This window comes from Astatotilapia calliptera, chromosome 16, assembly GCF_964374335.1.
Source record: "Astatotilapia calliptera chromosome 16, fAstCal68.1, whole genome shotgun sequence".
Lineage (NCBI taxonomy): Eukaryota > Metazoa > Chordata > Actinopteri > Cichliformes > Cichlidae > Astatotilapia > Astatotilapia calliptera.
In genome coordinates, this window is record NC_137437.1 from 27,878,840 (window position 1) to 27,905,491 (window position 26,652).

Consider the following 26,652-nt stretch of genomic DNA (forward strand, 5'->3'; position numbering starts at 1 on the left):
CACTGATGTATTTTTAATAGTTTTTGGAGAAGAATGTGTCATCTTTTCTTCAAAGCAATCTTGCTTAACTTGAAGCCACCCTGCATGTCTACTGGTTTGTTGTAACAGTATGAATACAATAAATTCGCTCCATTTGTTTTTAATAGCTGTGAATAGAAAATATATACATTTACTAGCCACCCAAAAAAGGAACTTGATTATAATGGATATTTCAAGAAAAATGGTGATTTTTAAAAGTGTGACTAATTAATAACTGTGGTAGATCTGAATCAACAGACGCCTGCAGACTACAGTTGCTGGAAACTATAAATATGCCTGTCAATGTTCATACAGTATTCTTGTATGAACCGCAATTATACCTGATTCCGCCGACTGAAAGGTGCCCATAGGAGCTGCTAGCGGCTGAACTGGAGCGTGAATTGTTGATGTAGGCCACCAGGGAGTTGGGTGAGGTACGAATCATGGTCTGCAGGTCAATGCTAGCATCTGACAGTGGCGAGATGGACAGCGCCCTTTTTCTGCTGAGCCGGGGTGTCAACCTTGGGCTGGAAAAACGGGATACTGGGGACAGACAACAAGAGACACAAATGCAGAAATGTCACCAATTTTGCCTTTTGATATTTGAGTTTTTTGCCACCAATAAATTAACTGCTTGAAAAATGGACAGCAAAATGCAGACTGTGAGGAAATGACAAAACCGCCATTCCCCTAATATATACTGGTTCCTAAAGTGACCGGATCCACATACACGCCAATGTTAAAATTTCTGGCTTTGCAGCAAAAATAAATGCTACAAAGCCAGAGCACTGAATACACCCAAGCTAGCTAACAGTATCTAACACTCCACACATATTGTCCCAATATGTTTTTTTGGATTTCACGTTGAATGCCTTTAATGTGCAAATTCCTTGTGTAAAAACTATGCATGGCCTCAATAGAAACCAGCAGTTATCCTGGACCATGTTCGAGGAAATGCTGAGCCGCGGGCATTCTAGTGGAGGTCACAGCCATGCTAAGCTAAACCCTATCTCCTGCATCTCTCTCACACACAGCTCCCCTATTTAACATTTGCATCCTCTTATGCATAATGAATCTGGGCCTAATCATTCTCCGTAATTACTTTGATAGGAATCTCTTTCAGCCGCTGTACTTGGGGAAGTTAAATAGAGGCAATTTGAACAAATTGATTTCAGAATCCCATTTAAAAAAAAAACAAGGCTGACTCACAAAGGTAGAGTTAATGGCCTCCTGTTAGACCTGCTTCTTGTACTGTTTTCTCATTCTTTTCAAAAAGAGCACAAGAAAATGACGGGGTTCACTACTTTCCCATGAACTTAAAGAAGGCAATTTGTTTTTCCACACATACTGATGTGTATTTATTTCTTTTAAAGGCATGCAACTCTCATTCCCACATAAGACGGAGACAAATCACTGGTGGGGACCAACAGGTGCTGGTCCCAGTGTGAGGGGACAGAGCTGAGTTGAGTGCGTTCAATTACAACTTACAACAGGCATCATCAGAGGTGTGAGAGGCAGGATACTCATAATAGCCCCATCACGGCTCACCTAAGCACGTGCATAGTGACCTAACACACACACACATTTCCTGCATGTCAGCTACGCTGCTGCCAATATGTTGCCAATCGCGACTCTTTGCTGGTACAACTCACAACCCCTCTAGCCAAATTAATCCAGGCACCGCCATAATCACCGCACCAGACCTGCAGCCATAAAGAAGGGGCTTACTTCCAAAGCTATTATGTTTGGAGGTGGCAAGTCGTAAAGCAGAGGCATATGCACTCAGTTAAAAGGCTCCCAGGAGCTTCAGATGGCAGACAACAGAAGTTGGGGGCCTGGAAAAGGAGAAAAAAGGCTGGTGGAGATGATATAGACATGTATCAAAGAGTTGGCAAAAACAACAAACGCTGCTCAGGAATGGGACTCCGTAGGGTTAATAAATAAATATGTCATCATCTCCCAGCCACACAGAGGGGTGGGAGTGGAGTAAAGGAGGGAGGCGGGAGGATTGAAGCAAAACTGGGATCATGAATGGGGACTTTTTTTTTTTAAAGGTGAACTTGCACCCTTGCCAACAGATTTAATGGGAGATACAGGTATTAATATTCCCCTTTATAAAGCAGGAAACAGGCCTCACAGCCTGGTGCCCTGGTAGGCTGGCGCCAGCCTCACCCTTCTGGGCACGGCGCCCACAGTGCCGCCCTCTACCCCCATCTTTAAACTGCCGCCTTCAATCTGTACATCTAATTCAGCTCAAAAGAATTCTCAGTGCCTCCAGCAACAAATTTTCAACAATGTTTGGTCAGCAAGCTCTTGTTTAGCCCAGTAATCTTTCCTAATTTTACCTGGAACAACTTTCATTCACTCTGAAACTCTCACCACTTGGTAAAGGAGCGTTTTATAGGTGGTGGTTATGACTGAAAGGGTGAACAGGTTCCGGCAGGGAGTGAGAAAACAGATGTTGCGCAGGCCGTGGCGACGCAGCAGTGTGTGGTAACGTGTGTGAGTGTGTTTGTGCGTACATATATGCGAGTGTCTGCATGTGCATCGGTGCTTTGTGGGCCTGAATCCCGGGCTGGTTGTAATTGTGGGATCTGGATTTATATAGAGGCATAATTACAGGCACACACTGATACAGTAAAGAAAAGGAATATTAAAAAAGAACCCGAGTGAGGAGTGTGCGTGATTATTTTAAGCATTTGCTTCTGCCGAAATAGTTTTGTGGAAAATGAAAATGCTCTAATTGGAGGGTTGTGCTGATCTCCAGAAGTTGCTAGCACTCGGTGTCGCTGCAGCCGGAGCCAATGGAGGGTCACTTTGCAGCCCTGCAAAGAATAGGTCTGCAGCTTTTCCTTGTGTAACACTGATAACAAAACAGCAGTGTTTGAAAAATATTTGTATTCATGGCCAATATGTGAGTGAAAACAGTTCTCTGAGAATCCACTGGCCTCTTGATAAGTTCATGGAGACAGTTAAGCTAATGCAGAGTTAGCCAACAGCAGAACGAGGAGTGGTGAGGATTGCAGCTGAGTTGGACCCACAAAGACTGCCAAGAAATTCAGCTCAGTGCCAATAAATCCTCAAACACGTAGTAAGAAATGCAAACCTTCTAACATCCTTGAACGTGTGAACAAACTGTCTCTGCTTTCGAAAAAAAGGGTTAGCATCTGTTTTGAGTACAGGACAGCAAAGCTAAGCCAAGAACATGCATACTTCACTGTGTTTTACTGCAACTAACTTTGTGGGTCAAAGGTTTTCATTAAGAACTAACATTTATGTTCTCTAAACAATTCTTAAGGGATTTTAGTTTGCATAGTATTCTGCAGATATTCAGCTTTGGACAGTGAGCACCATCATATGAATATGGAAGTAGAGCAAAGATCTATTCACATACACAAGGGGAAAATATCAAGTAAATATTTATGTTTCTAGGGGAAATAGATCAATGTAAAAACTTGGATTTTAATGGTTATTGGTAAAATAAAATACATTCAGTGCAGAGTGGCTTAACTTTTCAATATTTAATGTGTATAAACAGTAACATCTAGATACAAAAGTAACACAAATCTGCGAACCAAAGCATGCTAGTTTTTCCAAATAAGAGTTTCTAATAATGTTTCTGTGCTTTGACAAGCGCTTTTAAATGAGCAGATAATCTTGAGCTTACCCACCTTGACCTTGAATAGAGATATAACCACACCACCCACACCACCATTACACCAAAGCTAAGGTTTTGCCAGTCGGCCTCCTCATCTCCATCCACCCCCCAGTCAAGCCTGAGACGGGGACTGTTTATTTTTCCTGTTAAATCGCACTAATACGAACACTGTGAATTTTATTAGCGAGAGGGTTCGCACTGTATCCTCTACGAGCCCCCGGTGTCCAGCCCAAAGCCAGCGTTGTGTTTGCCATCGTGTTTATGCACACACTTCCAACCCATGTGCTCATGAACTAACATATAGTTAAGTGTTTGTGTAAGCAGTCTGAGGGGAACCCCCCCCCCCCTCTCCCCCACCCCATCAACTCCTTCTCCCCTCACCACCACATCGGTACACAAATCTATGGCCCCCACCCCCCACCCCGCTACATCAACACTGAAATCTTTTTCCTCAGGATGGCAGACATTTACTTTGGCTGCTGCTTTTGTCATGGGAGCTTCAAGGTTTTCCAGCAAACTACTCTGATATTTCTCTGCCCACCCACCCCTCACATACCTGTGCATTCATATACAAACAGCCTTCTGAAAGCCTCCCAATGTGATACCATAATGTGACTTTATTTGCATCCATAGCAGTGGCGGTGTACCAATGCTAATAACACTTTAAAGTCTATTCACTAACTAACTTTACTTTCCTTAGTCTTAATTCTACTGGGATTAAGAGGCTAAGACCAGCTCGGGCAACTGGTTTTATGGGCCCTAGTTTATCTTTTGTAATTTTAATATATTTATTATTTTGTATATTTATTTATTTATTAGTAGGGCTGGGCCATATTATACCATTCACAGTAATACCGGTACAATGTTAGGCAATGATAAGAAAATCAAATATCGCGATAGAATATGGGTAAAATGTGCATGCGCAGTGCCTTTGTTTTCATACGGACATGGCGGCGAATGAGAAGGGCATAAGCAGATCGTTGAATGAAACAGATGAACCAGAATTGGTTGGTAAAAATGGTGCAACTTCAGTGACGTGAAACTGGTTTGGTTTTTGTCCGTCAGATAGGCACCAAAGCACAGTTTTTTGTAGAACATGCAAGCGGGCCGTCGTTATTACTGTATTTTTCGGACGCTAAGGCGCTCTTAAAAGCCTTTAATTTTCTCAAAAATTGACAGCACACCTTATAATCCAGTGTGCCTTATGTATGAATTCTGGTTGCGCTTACTGACCTCGAACCGATTTTATGTGGTACACGGTGCTCGAAAATCTGCAAAAAAGTGTCTAGTTTGACTTTGGTAATCTATGAATCCGCACCGCTTGATGGATTGTCGGAGCATTACAGCTACCGTAGTCAGGAGCCTCGCAGAGTAATACGTACTGCGCTTCAACATAATATTACCGTATTGTGTGTGTATAAGGAGCCCAAAATGACACCTGTTAAGAGACATGCGTATGAAGCGGATTTTAAACTCAAGGCTATCAGTCACACAGTAGAACATGGGAACAGAGCAGCTGCGAGAGAATTCAGCAACAGCTGCTTGTTTAAGTGAAAATAAATTGATGGGTTTTTTTGCACTGATAAAGTTGTGGAGTTGTAAAGTATTTTGTCTCGCATCAATTATGTAATCAGTTCTATTGTTATCGCAAATTTGCAAATATATATCATGATAAATATTTTTGTCCATATTGTCCTGCCCTATTTATTAGTATTTATTTTTTGGTATATTTATTTGTAACTGTCTTTAGGTTTATTGAAAGGTGTTATACAGATCTAAGTTGTTGTTATTATTATTATTATTATTGTTATTTTTTTTTACCATTATCAAACCCTTAAAATACGCAAAGGGCATTTAAAATAATATTCATATACCCAGTATCACTTAAACCTCATTCAAGCTTAGGCCTCAAACACAACTAGATGCATCTGTACAGATCTGTACAGATTAAAAAATGCTAAATGTACTACTATTTTTATTTTAATGTCCCCCTGGTCTCCTTTACTTCCCTACTGTTACACATTACTTCATATTCATATTAGTTTCTTCTTTCCCAGGTCTCAGCCTCACTGCAAGTGGACCTCCACACACACACAGAGTGGAGCACAAAGAGACGGGAGAAGGAAAATAGTTCTTGTGGAAGCTGATAAAACTGTATATTACTATTATGCAATAAAATAGCTTCCTTACAAATATTACACTGAATATAACAAGAAAGAACGAGAAAGAGAGAAGCACCATGATTACCTGAGTACCTGAGTTTTCCAGTTATGTTGACTCACATAGGTCATACTGCTGATGGGATGTGACAATTAGCTGCACACATCTTTAGGTTGGCAGGTGTAGGTCAGCGTAACAACAAAAATGTTTTCTGATTTATTCATTTTTTTCCTTTTTGGCTTATGAGCTGGTGTAAAAATCTACTGAAAGTAGGTTAGTCGTGGGATTAGCTGTCACTTAAAGAAGCAACTGAAGGAACTTTTCTTTAACTCTAAACCAGCCGAGCTATTTTAATTAAAGAAACTCTAGGAAACAATGCTAAATTAAACAAGCTGCCAAACATGCACATTTTTCATGAATGTGTCTTTGGACTTGAATGTACTTTTGTTATTTCAGCCCAGTCGATTTCTCACCAGATAACGACAGTGATTGATGCGTGAAAAACATACCGCAAACACAGATACTAACTTACAGAAGCAGTTAAGCATTGCAGCGAGGCCTTCACGGCCACTGCTAACACTGTTTGCTTAGGAGACCTGTCCATCACCCTGTCATATGGCAGTCCTGAGGGAAGGGAAAGTCTTAACAGTGGAAAAAAAGCAATCATTTTGCTGGTTAGGTTTGTGTTTTTAACAGTCTGTGCCACTTCAGTCAGCGCCACAGCAGTGTCTTTCAAATGCTGTCATCCTCATCGGGGAGAAATTGGTGTGTTTAAGTTTCTCGTCTGAGGTATACCCGACAGCAAATCCTAAAAATTCTTAAGTGGACCAGCAAGACCTGCAGACCTGCCAGAAATCCCATGTGCTCACAACTTTTCCAGCAGCACCCTTCTCACAGCAGCACCCAGTGTTTGGGGCTCTACTCTGAGCCTTGCTGTTCACTCATCCAGAGGGAAAACATGGGCTGGACGAGCCATACTATAGGGTCACTGAGTGCTCCCAGTTCTTGCGGTGGGTCTGCTGAATATTAGTGCATAAATTGATTTTTAATATGGATTTTATCTGTGCTGCCTTCCAAAACTAACGGCAGGGGTGAAGCACATATTTGCCACGTCCTCCTCCTCCTCCTTCTCCCATGTTCTAGCAGTAAATAAGGCTATTGATTCAGGCTGAGGCTGCCCGCAATGACCATTAGTTGGCCGCCTCGGTCAATGTGGTCCCTGTGCCTCGAGACTGGCAGAGTGACCCAAACCTGACCACATCACTCCGAGGATGGTAGAACACTAAATAAAAGCTGGTAGCTAGTGTGGACGTTGCAGTGAAGCAGGCGGTGGGGGTGTTGGGGTGGGGGTTGTGGCTACACAAGTAAACAACCACCCAAACAAGTGTGGGCATGGCAGCACAGCGGCGGTCACTGAAGTGGTGGGAGAAGGAAGAGGAAGGAGGAGGGCGGGAGAAGGCGGTGGTCTACAGTTTCTGAAACCCCGCCTCAGCCTGCAGCTCAGCTCAGCTCTGTTTGACTAAGTGATTGAGGTAATTTAAAAGATTAATGTTCAAGCCATCCTGTACCTGATTTTCTCCTCTCTGCTGAGTTTTCCTACCTGTGTGTGAGGATGGCAGCTTTAGTGTCTTCTGGAAGCGTGACAGTGCAGCAGGTTTTTTTTCTTTTTTTCTGGGTGGGTGGTTGGATGGAATGAAAGGAAGAATGAGGGCTCCTGAAGGGGGTCAGTGCCAAGCAGGGTGTTTGATTATCAGGCATCGAAAAGGCTGACTTTCCTCTCTGTGAGCTTTCTCTTTCTCATTCATGAGGGCTGAAGGTTTCTTGGAAGCGTTTCCTTGCTGAAGTCAAACGTCTGTTCTGGTGCCTGACTGTCACTTTGATAGAGGGCCGAGGTTCTGGCTGGCATCAAAGAACAGGCTGGCCTCTGTGAGTTTGTGTGCAAACACGTGTACGAGTTTGTGAGCATTAGCCTGGCGGTTAAATTTCTGCCTGCCACTGAGTGTGAGTGTGTGTGTCAGCAATAACCTCCCTGCTATTACATAGCAGTATATGCAGGATTGAGCCCTGCCTGATACAGAGCAGAGATGAAGGTATACCTCCATGCTGCCTCTTTATTGGCTACCCCGGACGTTTTTCTTTTTTGTCGGCTGTTACTCATAACGACATCACAAACACACCTGAAACACAATCAGAATTAGAGACTTTAAGGTAATGTGGTTTTATGAGATCCTGGCCTCTGGGCTTTCAGTGTTTACACACCCTCAACTAGCCTCGGCCCCCATACGTGTAAGTCTAAAAACCACTAGCTTTGATGTTGAAAGCACTGCCATGAAAAAGCCTCAAGAGGAAGAACAAGAGGACCGTATCAACATGTCTGGTGCTGAGAACAAAGGACAACGTGGCTGTTAAATTTGCCTCTTAGTGTTAAAGTGGTGATAAAAGACAAGCTTGGGTTTCCGTATCAAGATGGTTGATAATATTTTGACATATCATGCTGGAAGCGCCGAGAGCTTCCACAGGTTCTGGTTTTGATTTGGTTTGAGGTTTTCAAAAATGCCTAATTATGAAATAAAAGTCTGCAGGCTGATTTTCAGCTGAACCAAACAGAATGATCTATCTTCTCCAGTGACTGATTTTCATGTCAGAATCTCCCAGTGAACCCAAACATTCTGTTAGATAAAATCTGGACAATAATTTGACGAATTGCTGTTGAAATTTGACCTCACAGTGGGAATCATGGTTTTTTTCTTCTCTCCATGCTACCCCCATGGTGTCACTTTTCAATGTGAGGCTCACACAGAGCTCCAAAAGTCCAGTCCTGAACATGTCTTTGCCTTTTTTCATTGATGTCTGATTAGGTCAACACACTAAATTAAGCAGTTTAGGCACTAAAATGACTTAGTTACAATTAGAGATGGACCGATCCGATATTACGTATCGGTATCCGTCCGATACTGACCTAAATTACTGGACGAAAGCACCTCACAAAACTTGCAACACGCCGTAACTCGCCTCAGAACGTTAGCACGTCGGAGCAGTATGCATCACGTGATGGAGCGGCTGTGGCATGCGGGACCTGTCGGTGGTCTGGTTGAGGATGTGGAGCTTCGCTAGCAACCCGGCATTTCATCTCCGACAAAGTTATCCCCGAGAGAAGTAAAGCAAGTGTGTAAGTCCATCTCTGAATGTTTGTAAAGCATTCCTGCGTTAAGCTTAACAAGCGATATATGGAGCGACTGCCTCTTCTTGCTGCTACTTCAATCATGAAACTGCTTAATGATCAGCTGATCGGCTTTTCTGTCGCGACTCCGTCTCTCTTGTTTGTTTTTGGCCCACTTTGCACCAGAAAGAGGAAACCAGTGTATAAACAACAGCAGCACGTTTAAGCTTGATCAGCTGTTGTTAGAATTTATTTAATATTACTTTCTACACCAGGATCTTTTTCTACGTAGCTGACGCTGGTAACTGTGCAGGGGCGGATTTAGCAAAGTTTAGCCAGGGGGGCCGATAGGGCATTAACATGGAAAAGGGGGCACAAAAACACACTTTTCTTTCTTATTCTCATTTAAAATGTCTAGCTTTTAATAAATAATTATCTGACACCCAAAGTTTTAATTTGATGTAAAATGAATAGAAGTCCATTACTGTATATAGTGACTATTAAGTCTAATATATATATACCCTAGTAAGCTATAGTACTTTTTCCTTTGGGAAGGTACCATCTGTGCAGTCTGCAATTTTGTTGAAGAAAGATGTTGAATCTATTTAATATTTCTTGAAAAATAATTGATTTCTGTGCATTTTTTTTCACACTGCATCAAATTAAGGTTGATTACGTCGATTAAGCATCACGAGGTGGAGCGTGAGGGGTGGTTCCCTATTTTTTATTTATTTATTTTTGTTGTTCCTGGGAGTTGGAACCCTATTAGTTAGGTTGCTTAATATTTACGCTAAGTACTCTTTAAAATACCAGAATAGGGAGGATGGTGTAGGTTTAAGTTTATTAGATTGATCAGTATTGCTGAACTATGAAATATTTTTTTTTGCATACAGGTATAACAGAATAGTTTTAGTGTAGTTGTTGTTTTAAACTTGAGTATGAACTTATACAAAATGCAGCAAGATATTTAAAAAAAACTGTTTTATTGATTAAAAAACACTATATCGGCTTCATATCGGTATCGGCAGATATCCAAATTTATGATATTGGTATCGGACATAAAAAAGTGGTATCGTGCCATCTCTAGTTACAATTAGAAGAAACCCTGGGTTGATATAAAATACACCTTTATGTAAAATTTGTTAAAAGTCTAGTACCATCTATAATAAGCTTCTCCAACATCTCCTGAGTTACAGGTATACCTATTCTTGCATGCATCCTTTCATTTCCTCATCATGTCCATTTATGACAGCCCTGGATGCTAGACAATGACCTTAAAGTGGTACATCTATGACAATAGGCTCTGATCATGTGTCAGTGTCTTTTCTTTTCAGTTTTCTTCCTGTTTTATTTTGAAGGTTATTTCCTCATGTGGCTTCCTGTCTCTGTTGAGTCTACTGGTTTACACAGTTTGGTTTCTTTTTTACCCCATTTTTCCTTTTTAGACTTTTTTCCACTATGGAAACTTGAAATAAAATATTGTATTTTTTTGAACATACCATTTAGCTTCCTTAAAATGACCCTGTCTTAAACTCAAAGTATTCTTTCTCAGCTAAACTATTAATGCATACATTGATGGGTACAGTAAATGCGTCAGTACACTCAGCATTTCTCTCCTCACCATCCACAGGGCTGATGTAATCGGGAAGGTGAGCTGCGGCCGCTGCAGCTGCCGCCGCCGCACCACTTTGCATCAGCAGGTCACCGTAGGGGCTTCTCTGGCTGGCGCTGGCCATCAGGTAGTACTCTGCAGGGTTCGCTCCCGGAGGCGGTGGCGGGAGACTGAATAGGGCGCGGTCCTTCAAGTGTTCGTGGGTTACTGCGGCAGAGAACAGAGACAAATGGAGAATAGATCAGCTTCTCTTTCTGGAAATAAAGATCAAAGCAAATACTCGCAATCAGTAAGAGAAATTGTTAGAATTCCCGCTCATCCCCCAGTGCAGAGGTCGTTGTAAACCTGTGAAGTGATGCTAAAGTAATTCTGACAAGTCAGAAGGGCTGAGCAAAATGGATTTCCTGTAATGAAGTGATATGTTCACAGACAGTGTTTGACATATCCCTCGACAGAATGACAAAAACAAACAGGAGAACAGCGAAGGAATCGAGTGCCCTGCTTCACAGACTCAAGATTCGTTCCTGCATGTTCGTGAGGCTTGCTTTTTTTTTTTTTTTTTTTTTGATGAAACAAGTCTGATGTCTTTGAGGCTTGAAGGGTTTGGGGAAGAATCTCTGGGGACTAAAGGGAAGCAGAAGAAGAAGGGGAGCAGGGCAAATGGGGGAAGGGGGGGGGGGGACCACATTCCTGCACCTCTTGTGTCTGACAGGCTGAAGTCATACACAGAGTGCAGGTGCTCACGGACCCGTGCAATGCTGAGGAAGCCTTAAACGCTGCATGAACAAAAGTAATATTGACGTAAAAAGTGTTAACACCTGCATCCAGTAAAGCAATGTTTAAAAATGTCATAAACTATAAGAGTGAGGGACAGATTGCTTTTACTTTTTCCCTATTCCTCCAGTGGGTGTGGGTATTTGGAGGAGACAGGGGTGTGGGCTGAAAATGGATTAATATGCACCCTAATGGAAACACGGGGGAAGCTGGGGTTGTACCCTCTGCACGCACAGACGCATAAAGCAAAACTGTGGGTCCATCAGAAACTATTAGGCCATAGCTGTGGTAACAGCGCACAGGCAGCATGTTTGTGCTGCTGCAAGCATACTCCTGGTTTCTCCACGGCTGCCAGATCACGTTACCACCGCCGCACAGAAGCATTTTGTGTCTGGGTGTATGTGTGTGACCTCACATATGAACACAGAGGGATGAGGGGTAGCGGCTACGCTCCACAGCCCCAGAGAAAGCAGACAGAAAGTTACACTGGTCAAAAGTTGAAATGTTTTCCAAACTCAGCTTCTACCCGTGCACACCCAGGCTTTCTCCAGCTTCAGTTAAGTGAAAAAGTAGAAAACAAAGAACTGTAATTCTGCTGTTTTAGTCTTTGTCAACAGATCAGCGTGAGAGGATTTTGAGTGTCTACATGAGTGTGAGTCACCTGTTTGTGTTGTTGTTGAAAGTGCTAAGAAAGCTTTCTGAAAGTGCTATATGAATAAATTGCAAACGCATATATTTCTTTTGACAAATAATACAGAAAATTATAATAATACTACAGAAAAAAACTAAAGCTACCACTCAAACTATTATCAGCTGAAATAAACAAATTAATCATTTATTCTGGTAACTTTTAAAGGCATCATACATTTCCTGCACATAACCAGTTCAATCCAATATTGTCAAGTAAAAACCCTACAATAAACCAGACTTCAAGAAGGTGTCAAAGGTAGAAAGTCATTTTGGAAACCGCTCCAAAGCTCAGCGAGTCATTGTCACATAGCTGCCATGTTTCCCATCTATATATCCAACAGACATTCAGAAATATTCTGGTGAAAAGCAAAAGTCTTCCAGTTCAGTGCTGAGCAAACATCCATGGATGTCTACAGGCAGTTTACTTTATTCTCTGGAGACCAACCAATACTAGAGGAATGCTGCTAACACGGCTGAGGCTATTTTACATGCAGTCAGATGTTAGGACGTCCTTCCTTTTACCTCTCCACACATACTGTAGAAATGTCAGAGATACATATCAGTGCAACTACCAGCTACTAATTACATTTGCGTTTGGCATTATGAGCACAGACTTTGTATCACACCAAAAGCAGTTTTACAAACAGTCTTTAACACATGCATTACACCTAGGTAACTGTATCTGGAGTTTACACATGCTCCACTGAGCTCCATGCTTCCAAAGGCTTTATTTATGTTCTGCTGAGCTGCAGAGTGCCCTCCATTTGGTGCCATACTTCCCCGCCTGTTTATCAGTGACAGCATCTCTTCCGCATTGCTTCTCCTGAAAGGTGGGGAGGCTTTGCTTTGCCAGCAGCGTGTGCTCTGTGATTTATTGGAGCTCGTTGCAGGCCTTGGGCTCCTCTCCTCTCCGATCGGTTGTGGAGGATGGCTCTGTCACTGTGTGAACTCAATAGTTCAGGCGCACGGAGCGTTTGTGTCTGTGCTAATTTTCCACGGTCCCCCCCTTTCCAAACACACATACAAACGAGCGGGCACCGCAAAGCATGTGCCTGATACAACCACAAATTACCAGCATGCGCACACATGCAGAAACACCAGAGCATGCTTGATGAAAGGTGTGGGTCAGGACTTATGTAGGGGAGTGTATAAGGTGTAAGACTAATTATCACTGCTGGTGAAATAATCAGCTGTGTAAACTGCAGCCGAGCAGAAACACTTGGTTTATAGTTCACAGGATACATAAATTCTAAACCCGCTCAACTCTTGTCTCACCTCCTTAAAGCCGAGTTTCCAGTTTACTCTTCAGTCTGTGGTCATTACGTACAGCAAAGAAGACTGAGTGTTTAAATCTTGCAGATGCATGGTGGTGACTGTAATCCAACAGAAGGTAGTCTCATCTTATTTTACTTGAGCAGATTTTAGATATAAATGTAATAAAGGTGCAAAGAAATTGTTATAAGCTTCTGATTTAAGTTGCCAGAATTATAGCTTGCATTCTTAGACGCTGAATTTACATAGAAGAGTGACTGGAGACTTTCAAACAAATCTCTTGTACGAGTAGTCCTTTTTCTGCTCTGGAGACTCTAAAAGTTGGAGGTCCACTTTAACCAGAACCTGCACAAGGTGGCTGACGCTGCTCCCCTTGTAGCTCGCTAAGGCTGCAGATCAAAACAAAGTCAACAAGATGCAGTGCAAGATAGTGGAGGTGCAGTTCATCCATGGGATAATGAAGTTATTATTGTGGTGATATTTATTGTTACAAATCTTAATTTGAGAAAGTGTGTACGTGCCTCCTTTCGTGTTCACACACACTTGGATGCACACGTGCTCTCATCCTTTCCCTCTCCTACCACACATACTGTCTAATTGTGCAGAAAACTACAAGATGATGATTTTTATGGCTTGAAACAACTATAAGTGCTTTAGATTTTTGACTTGGTGAGCAAACACCTCATGCAAGTTTATTCTAAATGGACCATAAACTTAATTCTGAATTGTACCAGAATGCAAGAAGGACAATCAGTGAAACCTGAGCCATTTTCAGACACAAACTCTAAACAATGTCCAACGTGTCCTTTCTTACAAACACAGCAGCAAAAATCTGACTATTATAAGAACTCTGGTTAGATTGTGATGGAGGGCACGGGACGAGCACACCACTTTGAGTCTGCAGGCTGATTACTCGCACATATTCTTCAAGTTATAAAAAGTATCACACAGACTTTGTCGGAATCCCATTTAACTTCTTAGTCTACAGAATTACACATTTGCATCCTGACACACAGCTTCACAAGGTAATGCTGAGAAAAATGCACTCTGATAAACTTTAAAGCACAAGTTCTATTCAAATATACCAACAAGCTTAAGCTCCACTGCTCACTGACATTTTTGTGGTGGTGCATCAGATCCACTGAGGGGGGAAAATCTTACCGTCAGCAGGGCTCAGTCCTCGGGCCGCTGAGATCATAGAGAGGGTGGGACTGCTGTGTACTGAGCGTAGGTAGTGCTCCATGTGAGGGCTGACATACGGATGTGGAGGGCTGAATGGTGACTCGCCGGTCCCGGCTGCCGCGTGAGGAGACAGGCGAATCAGCGAAATATCTGAGATGACTGGACTGCCCGTCAGTCCAGGAGGCCTGTGGAAAGGAAGTAAAAATTGGACAAATATAAATAGCGGTAGAAAGATTTAGAGGCAGAGTGGATTAAGGGAAGGCGCAAGACAGACTGCGAGAGATCAAGGGAGAGAAAATAGAGTGCGTTCATTTGAATATTAGCATTGTTGTTATCTCCTGAATGATCTCCAGTGGTATGTTCATAGACATGCCTTAACTTTTGTGTCTTCAGTCCAAATCCATTTACACCCTTTCCCCTCCCCAGTCACACAGCTAATACATAATAATCTCCATTTGTTCACCTTCTCCCATTAAGCCCTAAAGCTACAGACAAGTTGAGACCAGGACTTCAACTGCAACGCTACGATGAAGTGTGTTGTATCTGTTCGGGTGGGCAAAACTGCTGGGTGTCTCAAATCAAGTATTACAAGGAGTGTGATAAGAGGACACAAGCAGATGCTTAAAACCTTAAGTGGTTCCCTGTAGCCACATTCCACATTCGGCTCGAAGTTTGTCTGAAGTTCTCCGTCAGCCTTCCGGTCAAATTGGCCTATACAGTAAATTTGTTACCTGTGGCAGGTAATTGGCAGCTGTGCTAGCAAGAACGCAGACACCTAGGTGTTGTAATCCTGAGCTAGATAAAACTGTCTGATAGCCGCTGGCAGTACGACACAGCCCTTTGAAGGGGCACTAGTATTTATGTCGGCCAAGTTTGCTTTAGGCATGACAAGTGGCTTGTTTTTCCCCTGAGTGTGTGGTACGAAAACCTGGCACAGATCCAGCCCTCAGAAACACACTTAAGCCTAAGCAATGATTACTAAAATGCTAAATAAAAGAGGGTGGTTATGTTACTAGCTAGTAAATTGTCCATCAGTATGTTGCAGAAATCAAAGTGAGACCCTGTATCCACTTGTTTTCGTGAACGCCGAAGAAGGCATTGGAAAAGTTTCATTCTCTGTGATCACGTGGGAGCATCGCAGCCATAGGTCATCAGTCATTCATACTACAGTCAGGACAGAAACAGGCACTGGGAGGAAGCTGTGGGTAATAACTGTAAGACAGCCCTGAAGACAGCGGGGTCCTCCCTTTCTTAGAAATGACCAGACTAATGACTCACTAAAACTGTCAGCGAGTTTGAGGAGGGCCTTGCACAATGAGTCGGAGCAAGAAATGATTAAAGTTTTGGCCACCATAAGGCTGCTTTTAACCTTCTAACATCCCGCAGGTCTTCAGCAACCTATCTGTGGTTAGAGTTGGGCTTTTTTGTTGCTGTTGTTTTAGCCACATACTAAATAAGCAAATTTTGTTGGCTATAAACTATACAATGTTATATAAGATTTTCCATTTGGGTGGTCCGATTAAGCAAGTGTATAAAAAGGAGTGGTGTGTAACTGAACACTAACCCCAGATGAGTTGCCAATGACCTGTTGGATGTTAAGAGGTTCAAACTGAATGTTGAAATGTTCCCATTTGGTCATTTTGTTCCCATATTAGGCCTTACTTTACATGTTCAAGTGTGTGATTGAAGTGATTTTATGCTGGCCTTGTTCAAATCTGTCAAACATTACACGCTAAATGCCTCGAGTTAGCTCTCTCGTTCACATAATCTTCTCGTTTTCAGTTAAATGCATCTGTCAGCAGCACTCACTAGAACAATTCGAAGTAATAAAAATAACAGAAATGCTCTCTTTACGAGTGACGGCAAGCAAACTCTGACACTTCAGCATCTCCATGGCTGTTGTGTGAACAAGTGAGTGTTTATATGTGTGGTTTTGACTTTTGGCAGCATTGACTGCAGGCTGGGTACACATCGTGTGTGTGTGTGTGTTAGGAATGGTTAATCTTTTATAGAGGTATAACCTAATTTATCAAAAGTTTATGGCATAAATCAAAGTTAATGAGGAAAAAATCAAAAATCAGGCAGGATTTGATGAAATGAATGTGACTGCTCCTGTTTGAAACTCCTTTCTGTGGCTATGAAAGGTGGGCCAGGGACCTGGTAAGGCTGAGACGTCCCCCTCACCCCATCCTCCCTTCAGAATTTCCCTGCTCAGTCTTTCTTTCAGTGTATCTGTGCAGCCGCCAACCTGCACCCGGGCCCAGCCCTGCCCAGGCCCTCGCTCCATTTCCAGTAAGCGCCTGCAGACTGCCGGCCTTGTATGAGGGCCAACTTTCTGCCGTCCCCTACAAACAACCATAAAGAGCCCTCTGTTCTGGACGGGAGGGGAGAAGTGAGAAGAAACAGACGCTCCATACACAAAAACACGCTTTGCCCGATCTGCCTGTAAACAGCATACAGAGAGGCTGGCACTGCCTCCTCAGATTAGTGCCTGGGTGCTTCACTGAAGGACTACCTGGGTAAGCTGGCACTGGTGCTGTCTCAGAGCGGACTCAAAGTCCATCATAGTAACTGGGAATCCCAGCCTTTAGCTAAATAAAAAGGCAATCCAATGTGTCCTGAATGGACAGAACAGTAAAAATACCTGCCTCAATGCAACACAGGACTCTGCTGAGCATGTTGCATCTGTACCTCCATCCTGGATCGAAGCTGAGTCCATAATGAAACATAGTCAATTTCATTTAGGTCTCATTAAATCTTAAAATATAATAGTTTATATTCTATCTGCAATAGAGGGCAGATATCCAAGCCAAAATCTGCAGATATCTGACAGTTTTTGTTTATGGATACAAATGCATTAAATTAAAAACTACATAAAGATGATAACTGATGGTTTCAAGCACTTGTTTTACCTACTTACCTGCAACCAAAGAATGCAAACATGATCAGAACACGAATAAAGTTAAAGCACAAAGCTTTTTAGTACTAAATATCTCAGCCACTGATGCTGCACAGTCATTTGTAGGTGTGTCTTTATGTTTATAGACATAAGGTCAAATGAGCTGCCTTTAATTGTAACCACAGTGTGTTTTCACTGTTGTTCACTGAATGCAAAATCAAAGTTTCAAGTGTGAACTTCAACCCATCCTCTTCCACTTATCCAGTTCAAACTTGATTTGAAAATAAATGTATTTAATTCCGGTTATAATAAAAATGCCAAACTCTTTATTCTCACCTATTTTCCCACATTTTACTTTAAACCTTTATCCATCAGCAAAGTTATTTGTTTCTTGGCTGACAGCAAACCCGCGTGCTGACACACAATACTCGAACTGCAGTAAATCACTCAAACAGCCAAAGAGTGTGTATGAGGCCATGATAATAAGGTGAAATTTACTGCCCCTGCCTGTCAGGTGGTTGCAAATAATAGTCTTGCTTGGCAGGTACCATTATTGAAGCCTTGTCAGTCCACCCTTTTTCTGACAAGATGTTACTTGAAGTCTGTGTGTTTTCCCGAGGCTCCAATCACAGAGGCTTAATAGCAAGCTCTCCGAGGAGCTCTGAGCTCTGGAGGAGCCCTGCGTCTTAATCAGGAGCTGCCACTTAAAGAGATTTCCATCATACCTGAACACTATGGGTGGCTACCCAGTGGAAATAGACTAAGAAATGGAAAACAGACCTAATATAGATGTCTTGTCATTTGTCCTGGTGATGATGATACTTGAGGAGAAAAAGAGACAGAGGGATAGGAAGCCAGTGTGAGCCGGTAGATGACATGCTTTCAAGCAGGTAATTGCTATTTGTCTCTGTGTTCTGTACTGTGTGATTACATGCTCTCTGTTGTTCCATTGTTAAAACGCTGCTGTGAGAAAAAGTGATTTGGACAAGGTACGGCTTGTTGAGCATATGAGTAAGTGCATACCACAGAGCATGTACATTACAGCGCTGGTGGTGGCAGATTTCACTACGATTAGTTATGAAGTAAAGAAAAGTGGATCGTTTTTACGGGCCAGAACAGTTCCAGTCCAATATCATACAGAAACAATAAGTTAAGCAAACATGCTCTTTTTGCTTTGGTCTCCCTTCAATTTCAGCCTTTAAACACAAATGTGAAAAATTTATAGTTTTTATTAAGACTGTGGGGTCAGATGAATTTATTATGTCAGACTTTCACAAACCAACAACCCAACAGGCGCTGATTGGTCAAGTGTGCGGAGGTAAAAAGTGAAAAGATTAAACTGAACAGAAATATACTTGTTCTGACTGTTAAAGGATTTGAGGGAAACCCTGTTTAATTAAGAGGACCCAGAACTCAAAAAGAGCCATTCAACCAATCTGATAAATCTCGAACAAGAATGAATGTCTCCATCTGGACTGTCTGAGCAAATAAAGATTCTGAAAATGATCAGTTTTCTTTACCAAAGGATGCTTTCTGTGTTCCCGGGGAGGTCACATAGAGTCAGCTCCCCTTCTGACTCCCTGCCCTTTTAGCTGCCCAACAAGTTAGTGTTTGCCTCTCTGGCATTTTCCCTACTGGCTCAGGGTGGGATGAATTATGATGCACCACACTCCCTTCTGTACTTCTGGGCAGCCAAGGCGATCAAGATAAATCACCATGCTGCCCCACAGGGGATGTGGTGAGATCCTGCCTTGGATGTTTTTGGGGCCCTGATCAGGATGCTGAGGATTTGGAGCTGATGTGATACTGCACTCCCTGAGAAGCATGCACTGTGCACACAAAGGAGAGGCCTTGTGGAACTATGTCAGACGATTGGATAATAAACTAAAACGAGATGGGATTTTACAGTGGGTAATTATCCATTATTCGGCTCCGCTACTGTCACATACCATTTAGTCTTTTCTGAGTGTAAGAAAATTACACTGAAACCATGCGATAAACCGTGCAAATTTCAGCCTATTGATTCGCAGCATCCCGCTCTTTTGATTGATGGCTCTCTTGTCTTTTCAGCCGCACATTCCTGGCTGCAACTCAGGGGAGCCTCCGAATTCAAACATGAGCCGTGACAATGAGTAGGTCCTGGAGCCAACAAGAAACAACACAAGATACCAACATGTCTGTCAAAACCACCGAAAACTAATCGACGGAGTCGAAAATCCAAAGTCCACCCTACCCCGCCTCGCCCCATGTTACCCAAACCAAAACAATGAAGGGCAAAAAAAACAAAACAACAGCAGCCCAAATGGCTCATGCGTAAACTGTATTTAATCAACACATTCCGAGCTGTGGGGCTGCGGGCCGTCAGCAGGCTGATTGCCTGGTGAGCAGCACCACATCTGTTTGTGTACAGGGGCGGTGTAGGCCACAGCTCTGCCACACAAAAACCTTGGGCATATTTCAACTTTTCAGTGCTGCAATTTGCCCCCAACTGCTTCCCAAAAAGCATAAATACAGGCTGTGGAATGAGCGGGGGATCTGTTTTTCTCATCCACGGCGTTGTCATTGAGGTTCTGGGAACGGAAGGCTGGATTTCAGATGCTAATTACTCGGTCAAACGTACTGGCACGGTGGCTGGCTCTCCTGGCTTGTGGGTTTGCACAGAAGATGCACATATGCAGCAAACAGCACACAAGTACTGTATCAAAGTCCAAGTTCTACTGTCCGCCCACCAGAAGCTCTTCCTAATGTGTTTCAGAGCCAGCTCGGATATGGCACGGAGACCACAGTGTGACGGTTGCTACTTTTAAATTTTTGGACCAAGCCTTTAGAAATTTGCTGAAAAATGCACATGACATTGAAAGCCTGCATAATTAATAGAAAGTTGATACATACTTGGCCTAGACACTGTTTTATAACAGTCTTTTGTTCTCCGGAGATTCGAGCAAAGGATCACTTGTGTGATTCCAATGTAGCCAATGTAGATCACAATACCAGCTTGCACAAATATCCTAAGTGACTGCAGCAAGGAGCAGGCAGTGTAATGTGTTCAGCCCTGCGATACCTACAGAATCACAGGATGGAAGAAGTACTGCAGGATGGCAGCTTTTATAGAAAGGCCTTCAGACCTCATTATGTTATATGCAAACAGTAATGAAGGATCCATCAAAAAGGATGCGCAACGCTGACACTCGGGAACCATCGTGACCGACGAAGTTCCACCACCAGGTGCCCTGCGCCGACGGCCTGCTCCATTTCTCCAGTACGACACGCGGTAATTAGGTGAATTTGGTGCGGGCCGGGCAAAGACAGCTAGATCAAGGCCTTGATGAATTAGTGGGAGCAATCTGACAGAGTCACATCACATTAATCACAACAAACCGGGTGCAGAGCCACACTCTTGCCCCCCTCCTTTCTCTCGCTTTGCTAGTGATGAATAGCTCTGCCTGCACTGTGTATCACCTGATCTGGCTGAATTTAAATGTAACAGCACAATTCCCACAAAACCTCTATTGATCTTATTCCTGGGTTCCCTTCTAGGGTTCGAATATTTTAGATAAGGATGAAGGCGTGGTAATGTTAAGCAGGCCAGAGTTTTATGGTACGCTACACTCATAAGTCACAAAATAAATGAATCTTTGTTTTTAGGTCAGGTTAGAATACATGTGGTAAAAGTGAGGGGAAAAAAACTTCCACCCTGTTATAACAAACCATTCAATCAGTCAGTGCTCTTATTTTCATTTAAAGGATACAACAAAGATGTTGCTGTGTTGCAGAAACACTTTCTTTCAATGTTTGGACCACTTTCTTGGTAGAGCTAAGTCCTAAACCATGGTCCACGAGGGCAGATACAGAATGACACATTCACAATTTTAAAAGCCATCTAGTAGACTGGATTAGATTCTTTGATGGGGTGATTCTCTTGACCGTGTCTGCAGTGGCAGCTGGCTTTACTTTCAAATTGCTCGTGACGTCCCACGTGTTACGCATACATAACACCAAGATACCTACGGTATATTTTTTACTGCCACAGCTAGACTGCTGGATGGAGTGGTGGTGAGATAAACCAACTGACATGTCACACTGAGACAACTTTACATATCACCAAGTCCTCCAACTAAATCACACTAGTCGTTTGTTTAGACTGGTAGCCTTTTACAACATGGAAAACTCCGAATGTGAGTTTTCCATGTTGAACTCCATCCACAGGTGATGACTTACTGAGCTAATGTAGTTGCACTGTGTAAAGAGTTATTACGGCTTGATGATTCATGTGATCTAAGATAACGAGCCTTGTTATGAGCAAGCGTTTGTGTTTGTTTCTTTTTGTTCTCTGCTTATTTTCAGCCCTCCTTAATAGTATGTATGTCTTGTATTTTTCTCTTTTTTTTAAAAGAATATAAATAGAATACAAGTCCTTTTAATTTGGGTTTGTTACACAGCATGATTCCCAAACTTTATGACAAGCCCAGGGACATAAGCTGTAACTGTGAACCATTAAGAGCCAGAAAAATGTTATGACTTTACCCCATTTTACCTGTTTAGCTGATATTCACTTACTAAGACTCCGCTACTAATGCCACACAGAATGTGTTGGCTATTAGACATTGAATTAAACATTAAATTTCTCCCAACCCCCATAGTTGGCTGGAAATAAAGTGTTTCAGAGGACATCAATAGATACCTACCCGTGCATTGAATGGAGTGGGTGTGGCTCATAATGGTACCGCCCCTCGTGGTGCCGCATGTCAATCGGGATAGGTGTGTGAAAAGTGGGGAAAAGGTGGTGCGCCCCTGCAAACACAAAAGACAGAAAAATGTTAGAGAACAGCATTTCTTAACGCTCGCCGAAAAACTGGAATACAGTTACTGATTAGTGGCCGCTCCATTTTACAGTTCCCATAATGCAGGAGTAATTAAAACCGACCCATATGTGCCTGAAGAACCTTCATTAACTGCTCCCTCTCCGCCCAATAAGACCAAAGCAAGTTTTACACAACAATGAATGCTGCTTTATGTGTCAGACCAAAAATGCACGAATCTGCCATTTCCTGCCATAAATGCTCTGATGGCTCAAGGGAAGTCTCATTAGAACAGCTGTTTTTCATTAATTACTGTCATTAGAGCAGCAGATCATAGGAAACTTTACCGTCATGATTTAAGGAGGAGGAGAGGTCTAATCACACATAAAGGCTGGCTAATTCTCTCCACTTTAAAATGTTTACATCTCAGATCTTTGATGGAGAAAAATATGCCGTATCTCAGCGGGACTTTTTGTGAATCTGACTGGCAAATCCAGTTGTTTGTTCACTATAAGAGGAAAAAGACAAAGAGCTGTGCAGCAGAGTTCTGTCCTCACAAGGACAAGTAAGCCCAAGACCAGAAGGGTTAAAGGTCAAAGCAGATCATTATCTCAGCCTAAGAAAAACACTGGCATCAAGTGTCAGGAGGAAACTGGTGTAGCACCAATGGGATGCAAAGCAATATTCACACATGTTCAGCCCAAATTTAACCAGTGCAAGAACGTCTTCCTCACTTTGTTTCACTTCTTAAACTTACTAAACTTTTTATTTTTAGTTCTGCAGTTTCACCTGTTAGTGAAAAATGGTTTTTTTAAACTTGCCGTGACAGCAGCTGGGAATAATTAGTATTTATGGGTTTTGTTTTTTTGTATTTTTAAGAAAAAGAGCAACAGTTGTGTGTATAGTGTATAAATATAATATCATTTCATTCAGTGTTTGCATTGTTAACAACACCTTTCTCTATGAGATGTGCCTCAGGTGTGCTAATTCACTTTAGCCATCACTGTGAAAACAAGGTGTGTAACAGGACTCTGTGCCTGCAGGCTATGGCTAAATACTGGATGTTGTTTTAAGGTGACGGCAGTTACAAAGACAGACATTAACCCTAATAGAGCCTTTTGTTAGTGTGACTGAGGCAATCATTGTGATGTTGCACCATCTTGTTCTTGGTTAATTTGGATTGGTTCCCTGAAGGCAGCTCTGAACTGTATAACATTTGACAGGAGTGGAATTTTTTTAAGACCACGCATTAACGCTCAGCGATTATTTTACCCTTTGAAAACAGACTTTAGACAGGCCCGGTTTTACTGAGGCGTTGCCCTAGTGACGCTGTTGAAAACATGAAATTAAGAGAAGAATTGTACAAAACAATTTAAATAGATTTTTAACTGCAGTGCAGCACACCCATATCTCAAATTTTACGGCTCAGAAATTGTTTTAAAAAATGCTCAATTTTTGGTGAATTAAATTCTTGGATTTTATTAGGCTCTTACTTTGCACCAATTAGCATGTATATGTATCTCTCCCATACGGTCTATGGATATGGCTTAATATCCAGGCTAGCTAGCAGATGATAACACAGAACTCATCTCATCTGTCATCCAAATATAGTTAGTCTGGCTCCCAGAAACCAACATGGTGGCAGTCAGTAAAGCTAACGAGACTTTACCCTCTGGTTCCAACTGACATTTTAATGTCCTGATGTCTATGCCATTGTAATAATGTAGTCAAAATAAAGCAGCCACACATATACACATGTTCTATACTGTGCTACAAGATTTTCATTTGTAAAAAATTAGCAAATAATAAAAATTATTAGTTCAGAGAGCAGTGAAAAAAACCCCTGTAGGTTTTATTAATCACTGAATGTGCCCAGAACAGTGAGACCTGATCTAGAAGACAAATTGAGTTGTAAAACTCTGTCTGGTGCCTCTTCTCCTCCTTGAACTGTAAAGGCCAAGGGCTTGTTGTTTCTATTGAGACCTAAGTTGCTGGTTCTCAGCCACTGACCCGCCTTCATTTTATTTATTTATTTATTTTTGAGCAAGACGGTCAGACAAATCCAAGTCAGCTTCTGGTGAGCAAGCCAAAACAGGCACCCAGTAAGAGAGAGAAACGTAGAGCTGGGGAAAAGAAGTTTGAGCTTTGTTTCACAAGTGGAGCCAGAAGTTGGTGATTTGTGTGAGGGGTGCCCCCTGCTTGTGCTTCCTGGCACATCTCTGGTGAAGAGGATGATGAAGCTTACTTTTTCTTTACTTATTATATTTTGTGCGGTTCTGCAAAGCTAATGTACAGTGATTAAGTCTTTTTGGATAATGTATCACATTCTACAGGAAGAAGTCTTGGTGTTTCTTCTGTAAGGACTAATGCCCAGGACATTAGAGAAAATACATGCACAAACACTAAAAGAACCAGCACCAAGCAGAAGCTCCAGAGGCTGCATGAAGCCTCTCCCCACCCCCTCCCAGGATGATGCTGCTGGATGTGGGGGTTATAAGGGCTGAGCAGGACCTTCCATCACCCAGACAGCTGCATTGTTTGCTGGGCTGCAGGGACAACTACCGACAGGTACACGGCTGGGACGATTCACACGCCTCAGCTTCTTGATTTACCGTCCGTCTGTCCCCTTTGGGCGTGCTGGCATGTGGGGTTACTCCACCCTGGGCTTCATATAGCCAAAACTGTGTGGATGGCATTAGCACAGTGTCCCAAAAGCAATCAGTGTGCCAGAGACATGGAGGATAAAATAATCACAGTGACAACTTTAGATTTGCTTACACAGCAAGATTGTACCATGGATTTACTGCTTAAAATGTGATTTATTCACATTTATTTATTCAGATAGAAGCCTTTGTGTATTTTAACTGCATTGTGGTTTCTGAGTGTTTGCACAAACACACATTTAGTGGATCTCTGACATCACAAGTGTTTTGCTTCTGCTGTGTCATTGCAAACAGTTTAGAACTCAGCATCTAACATTATATATAAAAGCACATACCATGGAATAGCCGTAGGATTGTGAGTCAACTATTTTTATTATAGCATTCATTATCATTCTCAATATGCAATAAGCGTGTCGTGCACAGAGCACTGAGGGACTTTTGTTTTGGCACAGTCTTATGCAACACAGTCCCACTGGAGACTGGAAAATAGTTAGGACATTTGGAATATTAAGTTGTGTTCCCCTTTTTATTTTTACTCACCTGAATATGATCTTTTATCAGATCGGTCTCATATCTACTTATTCACCGTTTAACAGTTTTCCACTGTTAAGGATATAACAGTAACACGAGTGACCACATGATTTATTAATAGAATTGTATGATTGAGTTTCAAAAAGATCATATGTGTTAAAATGCAATCGTTGCCAGTTTAGAGTTGTTTGCCAGGATTTACATGTCCCACTGAACCCCTCACAAACAAACACTAAACAAACTTCCTATTAAAATACTAAAGTTACAAACTATCGTGAACAAACATCCATTTTCATGCCGTGAGACCCGGCTGTCTTATCTCATGAATCAAACCCGGCCACAGGGACTTTTGACCTGGAGTCGTTTTCAGTCTTCACATCTGCTCTGAACTCTGGTAACATGTTTGTTTTAAAACTGAACAAATCTTTGCTCCCCCATGACCCCCATAAGAAGGCTCCAGACATGCTAAACATCCTGCCAAGCAGCATGTTTAGCATGTCTTTTTAGTTTGCATCTTGAATCCTCGGTTTGATCTCTCACTAAAGACAATGGCAGGTGTTCGATATCAACAAAGGCTACTTCGAGTCTCATGACTCAGGGGAGGAAGAAGGAAAAGCACTTTTGCATTATGAAGTCCCAGATCAGGACTACGCTGAAGTGGAGAGCGGAGTGGGTTCATATCTTTGAGGAAGTACTCAATGATAATAATAATAATAATAATACCCTGAAAGGCCAGAGCAGGCCAGGAATAATTTTCAGGAAAAAGGCTTCTGTTGTGCTTTGATAGAAAGAGGCGGGGAGAAAGATGGGGGGGAGAAAGCAGAGGAGTAGGAGCGGTGGGGGTGCGCGATTCAGACAGGAAATTCCACTAGAAAAAGTTGGCCCGAGTCCTAACTACACAGCACCGTGCCAACGGCTATACACAAACGCTCATGTGCTTGCATACACACTCACATTCACAATTACACACACAGACACTGATTTGTTCTGCAGTTCGGTCTCCGTAAGCAGACGTCCAGAAAGTGACTGAGACAAACGTGCCGCTCGGAGCTTCAACAGAACTGCCCTTTTCAAACACACACACTGCAGCAAGTGCTATGCTCAAGGTTAATAAAAAAGTGTGTGTTTAGCCTAATCCGGGAATCCTGCAGTACACACACAACATGAAACCTGCAGGTTTAATTTGCAAGACTTTGCTTCCTCTAGGGCAGTACATGGGCGAGTGATGGCGACA

The 26,652-nt window shown here is 42.4% G+C and overlaps 1 protein-coding gene across 1 annotated transcript in view; it reads right to left on the minus strand.

Moving 5' to 3' along the window:
- The window catches only part of gli2a (GLI family zinc finger 2a), an 81,858-nt gene that overhangs the window by 13,188 nt on the left and 42,018 nt on the right, over nt 1-26,652 (minus strand). The window contains exons 3-6 of the mRNA XM_026144175.2: nt 22,111-22,216; nt 14,506-14,711; nt 10,618-10,815; nt 360-561 (exon numbers count right to left, since the gene is read on the minus strand). Coding sequence (XP_025999960.2) covers nt 360-561; nt 10,618-10,815; nt 14,506-14,711; nt 22,111-22,216 — 712 coding nt within the window. The remainder of the gene's footprint in view (nt 1-359; nt 562-10,617; nt 10,816-14,505; nt 14,712-22,110; nt 22,217-26,652) is intronic.